Here is a 12,449-nt window from a genome sequence, read left to right as displayed (position 1 = left end):
GAATAGCTGATGCTAAGAAAGTGTAATCATCTGCCTTGGCTAGGGATAAGGGAGAAATTGGAATCCGTTCACATTTAAAGGCAAACTTCCCTAATTCTCACTTTCCAAAACAATGCATAAACTGATACACAAACATCCTTCAAAAAATGTGCACTTCTTCAAATCTTGTAGTGCAATTTTCTGGCCAAGTAATGAGTACAAAAATGCATATATTGCGGTAAAGTGTGCACTATAATAGGGGGAAATTGATTTGCAAAAATGTGTATTTTGGGGCAAAACTGCTTGCAAACATGTAGTATTAGGAGAAATTTGCACTAAGATTCTGATGAATTTTCATGAGGACTTTTTTTAAACAGAAAAATGAAAACTGGCGTGGAAATGTGGAGAATTTAAGACTAGAAAAATAAGAGACTGAGACATAGTGAAACTGACAGGTTTCCCTCCTATCCTAGCCTTTACTCTCCTTTTTAGCGGCCATCACTTCTTGTTTTTCTTACTTATTTTCAGGGTTCATCGGAAATTCCATTATCTACTCAACCCCAGACAAGTTTACAACCGGATCGAGGAGGACCCACTCATGGGTATTGAAATCTATTGATCAACATGCATCCATTTTGCTATCCTTACTATTCCCTCTTAGTTGTGCTGTCCGTTCTAACTCCCCATTTCCTTTTTGCTCACCTTCCCTCTCCAGTTTCCCTTTCCACCTCCCTTCTCGCTGAAGCTTCTTAACATACCTCCGCTTGAGGAACTCAGCCTGCTGCCAATTCTTTAGAATTATGCGTGGAGCTTGTGGTGGAGTTTATGATATTTGCCATGTCTGTCTTAAGGCAATAAACCTTTGGGCTCTGGGACTCTACATGCTCCTGATGGAATACCTGTGGATATTACACCTGAATACAAATTATACAATCCTGAAAAAGGCAGCCCTGTTTAGGAAAGTTTTTAACCTGTGATATTTTAATGTATTTTAATATCTGTTGGAGGCCGCCCAGAGTGGCTGGGGGGGGGGGGAACCCAGTCAGATGGGCGGGGTACAAATAATAAATTATATTGTTGTTGTTGTTGTTGTTGTTGTTGTTATTTGTGGCTAAGGCCCATCACACTGCTGTCAGTTGGATGTTGTTGCAGCAACCAGCTGCAGGATCTTGTCCAAAGTTTGCATGGATTTTACAACAACAACAACATCTATTCCCCTTCATGCAGATCTTTCTTACAAACTGTCATGTATTCCTTTATGGGTGTTCTTCCTGAATGTGTGCTGTGCAGGTTGACTCTTCACTGGTTTTCCTTGTTTTGTTCTATTGCAAACTTGAGAATGAGCAAGAATTGCATGATTTAAGACTTTGGAGAGCAGCAAGGCTGAGGTGCCTTTTTCACATTTGCTTTTGTGTGAATTTAAAAAGCAGTTTAGACGTGGCGTTCTTTCCCATATATGGCAAGCGAGTTATTCTAAAGAGCTTCCCTACCTTTTCCTTCTGCTTTCTCTTAGTTTAAATTTTTTCCGTGATGCTCCAGACTTCCGTATTCTGGCTTGCGGAGGAGATGGGACAGTTGGATGGATCCTGGACTGCATAGGTAAATTGGATTCGTTAGATTCGTTGGGTAGCTGATACACCTGGGATCACTACTGTGTAAGAGAGAGGGGGGGCTCTAGTAAGTCAGTAGCAGAGCACATGCCTCCCCCAGGCTCAGCCTCTGGCATCTGCAAGTCGGGCTGGCAAAAGCTACTTGCCTGAAACCCTGGACTTCTGCCAGGCGTGGACTGTGCTGAGCCAGATGTACCAATGGTCCGACTCTGACTCCAATATAAGACAGCTTCCTGTGTTGCCTTGAGGGGCTGAAATTAGAGTTCTTCTGCTAGCCAGAGTGAGGCAACCACCTCAGCTAGCAGGTGCTGGGAGGCAGGGAGCAGCAGGGAGGGACAGAGCTTTGTTGCACACAGCCTACTCCGCTGCCCTCTAACCTAGCCTGCTGCCCCTCAGGTGCTGTGGAGGACAGCGTCCATTGCTAGGATTGGTGCAAGAGTCAAATTCCAGTCCAGTCAGCTGGAGCAGAACATCATCTTGGCCCCAGGCAGCAAAATGTATTGGGCTGGGCCCCATCTACATACACAGACTCAAACATGCTCGCCACTGTCCCATACAAGGATTATGAGGGTTTTGTTGGAGCTCTGATGAGGATTCCAGATTGTCCCATGCTTCAGACTACAAAATATATTGGACCAGTCCTGTCTCCACGCACACACCTCATCCACCGAGAAGACTCAAATGCATGTAAAATGTACTTTTTAAACTTCTTTTTTTTTAAAACACACAAGTATTTGAGTGATCTTGGTGGTTGATTTGTCTTACGGGGATCCTCACTGTGTTTAGAACTGTATGCCCACACGCACCTCTGCCCCATATAATGATTATGAACAGAAAAGGAGCAGTCTGTAGCGTTGAAGATTCCAAATTGACAACCTGGCCACAATGATCTTCTCCTCCTTCCTCTGCCAGAAAGAGTAGCAGATGCTCTCTCCCCCGCTACCCGCCTCCCCAATTTGCATCTCCGTTAACATTGCCGTTATTATTCAGCATCTAACATTGAATGAAGTGTTGTGCAAATTGGAACAAAAGACAAGCCTCTGCAAATGGCTTACAACCTGACAAAGAAATGCACACAGGTGATAAGAACTGAGAGGAGAAATGCCCTTGGTATCCACTAATAACAATGGGCCTTACGCCAAGTGAGTATGCATAAGTTTGCAGACATATCATTTCTGTCCTCCCCACGACAGAGCGTCCTTTCGCTCCTTCAGCGGAGTTCCCTTCTTTTGGCAGCATCATGCCAAGGATTTCCCTCCCTTGAAAGAAAGATGGATGTTGGCAACAAATGAGAAAGCGGGGGCGGCTGAAAGCATGTCTCTCATGCAGCCTAGAGACAGGGAGAGTTCTGTACTGTTGAAGTGCGCACAAGGAAAAGTTTGTAGCCGGGAAGACTTGAGGCAAGGAGCCCAAGGAGGTTGGACCTGCAGCAGGAGAGGATATTGATTGGCATTAACCAGCCAGATCTTTGACTGCAGGCATATTATAAAGGGTCTTTCCTACCTTCCTTTTCTGAAAGTTGCACACATAGATTGGGTTGCAGGCTTGGTCTTCTAAAATTCTGAACTGAGGTCCAGGAGCTCAAGGAACTAGGGGTGGGTGTGGGTGGGAATTATTTTATTCACACTTGCTGCACCAATAAGCTAACTGAAATAAGGTTATCCTTTGAAATTCACACTTCTCTGAATTTTGTGATGCAGTTCCCCAGCCAGAAGTGTGCTCAGAGAGGTGCGTGTTTGCGAAAGCAACATATAAAACTACAATATACTGTAAGGTCAATTTGCTTTCAAACACCAACACACCATGTATAGCCAGGGAATACAGCTGTGGGTCGTTCTGCAACTGGGAAATCCTCGTTAGCTCTGCTATGGCAGGTGATGTAGAAAAAGGAAAGCTGAATCCAGCAATCTGTTGGCTTCTGATGTCTGTTTTTCTTTTTGCAGATAAGATAAACATAGCAAAACACCCTCCTGTGGCTATCCTGCCCCTGGGAACAGGCAATGACCTTGCCCGCTGCCTACGATGGGGAGGAGGTAAGTATTTTGAGTCAGCCTAACACTGTAGGGTCATTCAGCACAACCTCACACCATGACTTGCCACTGATCCCTCCTGACAGCAGCCCCATGCGCTGGTGAAACCTGTCAGCTGCTTCTAATCCTACTTGTCATTGTCCAGGCTTTGCACCACTGGAGGACACTCCATCACTGACAGCTCTTCAAAGTATAATTAAAAAAGAAAAGAAAAGAAATCTTACCACACCCACCATGCAACTTGCAATCTTTCCCAGTCCCACATCCCTATCTACTGCACAGAGCATGGTTCCCCATTCTCCATTGATGTTGCTGGGCCCAAATCATTGCCCGGATTGTTTCTACTTCTCTGCTTCTGATCACTTGGCCTTCTTTTATGGCTTCGCATAGCGCCGAGGCATCCCTAACCAGGCTCTCTGTAACACAACTGTTTGCCTCATTAGTGCTTGGCATAATGCACTGCTGACATTCTGTTCCTTACCATATGTCATCCCTTTTTCCACTCTCAAGGTTATGAAGGTGGCAACTTAATGAAGGTCCTGAAGGACATTGAACACAGTGCAGAGGGTAATGCTGGACCGATGGCAAATTGATGTCATCCCTATTGACAAAGAGGAGAATGGGGACCCTGTCCCTTACAGTATCATCAACAACTACTTCTCCATAGGAGTGGTAAGCACTGTCTTTTTTTTTTTTTTTTTTGTGCCTTCCCACCCACCTTTATTTTATTTTATTTTTTTATAAAGAGTTTATTGGTTTTTACAAAACAAAGAACAATATAACATCATACCCAAACACCAAACCCAAACACAAACCCCACAATCAAACCACAACAAACAAAACACACCAATAATTCTTATCTTGTTTACACACAAAAAAAAAAACTTTTCTTGTTCGAATCATTACTCGGTGACTTCCCCCGTTTTCTCCCCTTTGGTTCCAATTCTAATTTACTTTGTAACTTATCTCTAAAATAAATCATTCAAAAATCTAACTAAACATACATCTTAAAATCTTATTTTTACTCCAAAATAATCTATCACTTCTTATTTTACATCAAGTCTATTCCAATATTACTTCGTAATAATTAATAATACAACTTCATAACACAAATATTGCTTCTTATATCAAATCATATCATATATCTTCTTTCACTAGACTGCTGCTAATAAAAAAAATTCAAATATCTCTTCTCTAGTTCAAAAACTAAAATCTTAACACACCGGCTTCAGGGTACCGTAATAAACCATCTAATTTATCCTTAATGTATTTCACCCTATCCCCTTTCTAACCATTTTCTTACGCCCATCTCGGGGCCTCCCACCAGATATTCCTCCATCTTACACCAAACCATTTTTCAGAATGTGCTCTTCTTGTAAGTCCACAGATCCAGGACGTAGTCTACAACAGTCCTTGCAGGGAGCATCAGGGTACACAAATCATCACTTTCCAGCATCTCGCTTCAAATTCCTTTCATCTTTTGATTGTAGATAAATAAATCTTTTCCCCGTCATTCCTGGGCTCTCTCACCCCAGAAATTGGATATAATTGTCTTCTGATCCTGGGACTCTCACTCCAACAGGACTTTTCATCTTCTCGGAGTTGCAAAAACATTGTACTTTGTACTTCGATAATTCCCTTAAGCTCCCTGCAAGGGTCTCTTCCATTTTAACAATGTTCTGAATAGTCTTTCCTGTGAGATATAAATTGTCATCCTGATTCAGCAAAGTTAATTTCTGGTTCAGCAATTCTAATTTCAAAAAAATAATCCTTTGTTCGTGAGTCAGTCCAGAGTCTGAAACCAGCTTGAAAACAAAGCCCAACATGGTAGAACTGGGCACAGGGTATCCAATTTCAGTATTTGCCATCTTAGTCACAGTACTTTTCCATCTCAGACACAAATCTCCGCAGCCATTTTCCCTGGAGTCAGGGCGAAAAGATTACATTCCATCCACTTTTAAGAAGAAATATTTCCACCAACTTAGATCCCCCAAAAGGGGTCTGACCAATCTCACTTGTAAAATTCGAAACATTTGTATCCACCGCGTGCAACAGCAGTCGCCATCGATACAGTTACTTTCTCTTTCATACAAAGGGAATCAGAACGGGCTTCCTTTCCGTCATTTCTCCCGTAGCGCCAAATGTCAAGATAGATCCAATGTTAGCGTACTCACGGCCAACGGGCTTCTTCTGTCTTGCTTCTGCCAGGTAGAAACGATATTGCTCATTGCGAGCGGCGGGCGCCGCTTCGCCGGTCCGGTTGGGGCATATCTCCTCAGCCCAGCTCCGTTAGTCCCTTCACCCCCACTCCCCCTTTACAGGGGGAACGAGGGAAGGGTTCGGAGCTATAGCGGGCTCGCCGGAGAGCCCTAGCCGCGGGACGCTCGACCCCGCGGTTTAACGGAGCCCCGCTTTGCAGTAGCGGGGCTCCAACCCCCGAGCCGGCCTGGGTCGCCTCGCTACCGAAGCGACCCACGACCGCCCGCGATGGTGTCCTCGCCGGAAGTTGGTAAGCACTGTCTGTACAGCTCTCATTCCCATGATCTCCCTCCCTATTTCCCTTGTAGTACCAGAAGCCCTAGATAACTATGTGTGTCAGACTGGAGATGAACAATAGGCTTTAGAAAGTGGATGGTGATACAATGGCAGCATCATTGTCCATGGTGTACATACTATTCTGTCCCACTGTCATCTAGGGACAAATGGCTTCTCCATGTTTTTGAAGTCCCCCACATCCCCACAAAGCCTGCTAACTAAAGCAACAGCAGTGAGATATATGCATACCAGAAGCAACACATTCAGTCAACTCACAGCTATAAGTTGGAGTGCAGTTTTCTTGTCTTATGGGCATGCTGTAAAAAGCTCATATTTGAGACTGAAAATTATGTTCTGTACTTGAGAATGGAGATTGTGGGGGACTGTGATGACTCTTAAATCTCAATAAGAATTTATTGCAAACTTGTGATCTAAGAAGACTCACTTCTGCATCAATAATTATTATTTTTAGTTAAGACAGTCCTCTTTATGAGAAAAGAAAAGCAGTTACAGTCTTTATCCTGAAGTCTGTGGTGCAAGAATATGGGTAGCTGACCTACAGGAGTGGCATGGGACTTAGCCAGTTTGGTCAGCTGATCTTTCAAAGACTCACATGACCCAATCTTGTGGGTAGTGTGGTCAGGAACAGAGCTGGATAAAGGAAGGCTGAATTCCTGTGTGAAAATAGGATTCAGCTACAGGGTACTGTGAATCCTGACTTGTGAATCCTGAAATGTAATTGGGCTCCCTTTCTGAGGCTCCTGACATCAGAGCTGCCTAGGAAGATCTGCTTTCGCATAACAATGGCTCTTTGTCCCTTGCTGATCCTCCCTTTCCCCATCACTTGATGGAAGGGGAAGCAAAAAACGTGCCTTTTGGAAGCATCAGCTATCTGCAAGGGGTGTCCTGCGTGTAGGTGATGTTTTCAAAAGGCGGCTTTTTCTCCCCTCCTGATCACCTGATGGGGTGGAAGGATCACCTACACGCAGCAGAAGTCCCTTGAACCCACCCATCAGTTGATGTCACAAATAACATCAGGTGATTGACAGTTGGGTGGGATTTTGAGAAAATGGCATCGTGGTCAAAATTGGACTCCTTGGTGGGCCAAGATTGGTCTGTGAGCCTGACTAGCTTATTCAACCACTGTTCTTTCCCTGAGATCTCTCTTTGTTTCCTGTATCTTGTGTATATGTTTGTTGCATATAGGAATAAATTATTGGCTTTGTTTGGTAACTCATTCCCAATTATGCCAAGAAGGAATGCTTCCAATTTCTTGAGAAATGTGAATTTAAAAAAAAAATTTAGCTTGTTATACACATTTCCCAAAATTCCTTTGCCCTGTTGCATTTCCATCATAGGTGAAGAAAAGTACCCTCACCCTCTAGACATTCCCAACAGAGTTTTGGATCTTTTTAATACATTTTGGCCAGTTTGACCGGTGTCAAATACCAACTGCGTTGCATTATTTGCACATATTCTCTTACTTGGCAACATGCCGAGAAGTTCATTGTTCGGTTCCATAATTTTTCCCACTCATCAATTTCAATATCAATGGCCCACTTAATCATTGCTTCCTTTATAAGTTGTTCCTCACTAATTACATTAGCATGAGCATTTCTGCACTATTGAATTTGATTTCTTGCTATAACATTAGCAGCCTTTTCCTTTCTGTACCTGAAATTTAACTACCTGAATTTCTATTCTGCCCAGTTAAGAATTCTGTGTAACTTAATGGATTGCATGCTCCTTCCCTGATTGAAGTTGATCCAATAAAAGATATCACTTTACCTGTGTTGTAGGGTTGCTAAGAAGCTCCCCACAACAGCTGGCTCGTTTTAGCATTCTGACATGGTGGGAGAAACAGCTGATTTAAAAAAAAAAAGGCACTGAAGCATTTGTTTAAAAACAGTCTCATGTTATATTGAGGTTCCATTTATAAGTAATTGATTGATTGTCATAAATGTGTTACAAACATGGCCAGTATGTCTTAAAAGTGGCTATAACTGAAGTGCTGACTTTTAGATTCCATAGCCCATGCTTAATATTTCATTAAATAACTTTAATGCTTAATATTGCATTAAATAACTTTAAATTGTCTTAACACTTTGCAGATCTTTAAGGAAAGTTAATTTTGTGTAACTTGTGGCACGATTTCCATAGATCTATTGTGCATTGTAATCAATTGCAGGGTGCTAGCTGGTCAATGAAAGTAATTGGAGGGCTTTATGAAAATCTCATTGCTGACAAGGGCCTTTAAATACTACCACTGACGATGACAAGCCATTTCACCTCTGAGTCCAAGCTGCCACATGCTGCTTCCCATCTTTGCCCCCTTTATTTTGGGCTGTGAGAAATGTGGGCCAGCAGCTATATCACTAACAGAAGTTTTGGATTACAAATAGATCAGGCCATGGCTTGCAAGTCCCTGAGACTAGTGACACCTCTGCACCCCATCACTGAGATGTGGATGATGAACAGCCTGCTAATCCCTGGATGGAAGAAAGCACATTCCTTAGGCTAATCCGAACCCAGAGAGACTGCAAGAGGGGGCCCTTGTGTTACTATTTGTGACCTCTGTTTACGTGTGTGTGCATTATGTGGCCATTCAAAAACTACTTGAGGTTTATGTCTGCTCAAATACAGCAGACGCACAGTATAGATAAGTGGGATAACAAGTTTCCCGCTAATTTAAGAAGGCTTGAGCTAGGTCATCCCATAGAGGCCTGTTTTGATGCATTCTTTGTTGATTTATATGCCAATCAGGGCTCCTGATGATCTTTTAAAAATGATTATGTTAATATTCTAAGGTGCAAAGGAGATTACAGTGAACAATATGCCTAGACAATATGGGTTATTGTCCTTTCAAAAGCTGTCGTTCTAAGGGCCTGCTACAATTCTTTGCCTGCATCTTAAAAACTCAAGCTGGGGTTGCCTTCATACAGTCAATATTTTCCAGGAGAGATTCAAGTACTTACTGGAAATTTACTTTTGTGCAATTGAAGTGTATCAAAGCGCTCTGTAACCCTGATGCAACAAATCCACTAGTTTTCTTTTTTTTTAAGGGATTCTATGATTCTGTGACTTTTTGCAGTTAGGAAAGTGACAGGGAAATACACTAAAAAGTGTGGAATGAATGAATGAATGAATGAATGATGCATAAACACCACACAGACAAAGTAGGATGAATGTTCATTGTCACATAAGCTCCAAGCAAACAATTCAGAAGAAATTCTCAATAAAGACTAGTCACAAGTTTTGTGCAAGCAAATCAGAATGCATGTCCAATAAACAGGTCCTCTGAAGGAGCTCTGAGAAGCATGGGAAAAGTCGCAAGGAGTACACAAGGATTCATAATGTTGAATTAATCAGATGTAACTCTGTCACGAATAACTTTAGGAGGTGCTTTGGGAAGCCCTAGAAGCTCCGCATGATCTCTTGAGTGCTCTGAAATAGAGAAATGTCGTATTTCCCATAGTGTTCCTGTTTTTATAACTTTAAAACACACATGGGGAAAAGTAACTTTAAAATCAGTTATAAGGTCTGTTGCCCACAAAAACTGAAAGCACAATTTATGGGTGAAAAGTGCTAATTGTGCAGTTTCGTGGGACACCCGAATCAGAACTCTGATGAGACTGTCTTCAGTATCTGGAAGGCCTCTTGACTAATCCCCCCCCCAAATCTCTCTTTATAGGATGCATCCATTGCACACAGATTCCACATGATGAGGGAAAAACATCCGGAAAAGTTTAACAGCAGGTAAATATATTTCCCCTTCTTCACTGTCATTGTAGTGCTGAAGAGAAGGCGTTCAGTAACTTTATGATGGAATAATGCCATTTGTTTACATTGGATGATCTTCAACTATGGTTTACTGAAGAGTAGGCCTCTGAAATTAATGGATCTAACTTAGTGGGTCTATTCTGAGTAAGTCTAAGGTGGTATTCAGCTATTGTGTATTGCTTGGAATTTTCCTGAGTTGGTGAGAGGATGGGTGGCATTTCTTCTCTGTGTTTGTCTGAGTTGGTGTTATGGTAATGGGATGCAACACATCTTGGTAGGAAGCCACCACCTGGCTCTGGGTTCTGTTCACCTGCTGGGTGGCTAAAGAACCTGGCACACTGGCCAAACATTTCCCCAGGAATATCTGTATGACAGTATCTGACCCCTGTAAGCCTAGGGTAGCCATCCTACTTAGGGACACCTCCATGATTTTAACAGCTGAATGGGAGGAAGAAATCAACAGGTGATGCTTTGCGCAGCATGGAAATAGCAATTTCTGTGGGGTGCAGCTGTTAAAGGCAACCCACACATAAGCTGAAGTTTGCCCACATTGTTCTCTCACCAATTTCTGCAGCAGGCAAGGATGAAGTGCAGCCAATACAGGCTTCCACATATACATCAAGCAAGGGATACTGATGGTTCCTTTATGTTGCTTCATACCTTGTAGTGGGCATGGCTTTTCCTGTGCTTCTCATTTGGCACTTAAATATGGGAGACCAACATGTACTCATTATATATATTTGGTTTTTTAAAAATATATATACATGCATGTCACAGTACAATGAAACCATGAGCAAACCTTTTACCAGTGTAAAACCACATGTTGATTAATATTTGGTAGGGTAACTGGGTGTCTAGTAATATGTTCCTGAGGTGGGATCCAGCCCATGAGCCACCAGTTGGCCTTCACTGGTGTCGAGTATGATGGCAAAGGGATGGTCCTCATAGAAGCAGAGAGTCGGAAGGGATCCTGAGGATCAACTAGTCTAACCCATGCAGCAGAGAAAATGAAATATTTCCTCCTTTTTTGTTCGTATCAGCCCATAAGTAAGCCAGGTATCAATCAAAAGGCCTTCTTGAGTATTTTAGCAAGGCAAAGGTAAATAATCTACTTCACTCATCTCTGTAAAAGAAACATGTATTAGCATTTCTGTCTCTCCCCTTCTCTAGGAACAGAGCCCTTCACTGATAAGGAATATCCAAATAATGGCCATCTCAGACATTGCAAATATTATTTGAGGATTCATATATAAATCTGTATTACCTGGCCATCTCTATTTGACCCCTTCTCTTTATCTTAACTCAACTGTAACTTGATGGTTTGCTTTTTGTTTTTTGTTTTTTTTACCTGAAACTGTAACTGAAGAAACTCATTTCCCTCTGTACAGCAGTTAATTACGTCAGCCTTATGGCATGCAGTCCTGAGGCAATGTGGCCTATACCATTGTAGGATTTGCAACTATTACATTTGCAGGTCTTGGAGCTTTAATTTCTGCATAGAAAGCTGCTAGAGCTTGGCTGTAAACCCAGTGCTATTCATTCACACTTCATAATTACATAGAAATTCCAGGGGCCAGCAGGAACAGGCTATCAAGGCAAGGCACAACATCAGGTTAGAACTAGCTCACATTTCACTTGCAGTTCATAAAAAATGGTCCTGGCTTACAGTTCACAAAACGGGAGACTTGTCACTAATGGCCTGTGCAGGAGACATTCGGGGAATTACTCCTAGGATTCTTGTGTTCATAAATTCCTTAGAACCTTTAACACGCTTCCAACCACACTCCAAGCTTTCTTCGAAAGTGAAAATCACTCTTATCCTCTAAAATGTACCCCAGGGATAAAATCGCTAATATGAAATGAGAAACCTAAGAATGGTGTAATGCTTTAATGTATCCCCTTTTCTTCTAACAGTTCACACAACTGCTTTGCCCCCACCCTTCACTGATGTTTAGCTCAACTGTGTATGTTCAGATGTAGCCAGGTTGAATCATTTGGTACCTGCGCAAAACATCAGGCTGGTGCATGCGCTCAGAAACCTTCCTGATGAGCTGAGCAATGCCGTGATCTGTTTGCCACAACTGCGCAGTGAGAAAGAAGCAGCTGCCTATATGTGGAGTTGATTGCATGAACACACACTTAGATGGTGAACAATAAATAGGGAAATGGTAAAAAGCTACTCAGACATTTTTAAAATAAATAATTTCATGTCCATAACATTTCCGGTTTGTGTACATCTCATATAGCTTCCTTGTGTGTTAAGGCTGAAAGCCATAGCATGCATTAATTCAGTCACAGGGTCTTCCAATTGAACCTATGAACAAAGTAATATGGGGAAAAGTTGATGGATATGAGAAACAGTTGAAGGACCTGGCTTCAGGTGCTATCAGATGGGCCATCACATAGACAAAGACTTGGGTGACCTCCACACCATACATTTAAAGCACTATGATACTACTTTAAACAACCATGGCTTCCCCCCAAAAATGCTAGGAGCTTTAGTTTGTTAAGGGTG

The 12,449-nt window shown here is 42.4% G+C and overlaps 1 protein-coding gene across 1 annotated transcript in view; it reads left to right on the top strand.

Annotated features, from left to right (window-relative positions):
• DGKG (diacylglycerol kinase gamma) overlaps positions 1–12,449 on the top strand; it is a 177,095-nt gene that overhangs the window by 130,313 nt on the left and 34,333 nt on the right. The window contains 7 exon segments of the mRNA XM_033150090.1: positions 508–554; positions 557–581; positions 1,493–1,578; positions 3,533–3,622; positions 4,130–4,185; positions 4,187–4,291; positions 9,846–9,910. Of these exon segments, the coding sequence (XP_033005981.1) occupies positions 508–554; positions 557–581; positions 1,493–1,578; positions 3,533–3,622; positions 4,130–4,185; positions 4,187–4,291; positions 9,846–9,910 (474 nt within the window).

Source organism: Lacerta agilis, chromosome 5 (genome assembly GCF_009819535.1).
Source record: "Lacerta agilis isolate rLacAgi1 chromosome 5, rLacAgi1.pri, whole genome shotgun sequence".
NCBI classification, from domain to species: Eukaryota; Metazoa; Chordata; class Lepidosauria; order Squamata; family Lacertidae; genus Lacerta; species Lacerta agilis.
Note: the sequence above shows the minus strand (reverse complement) of the source record. Positions and strands in the feature narration are given on the sequence as shown.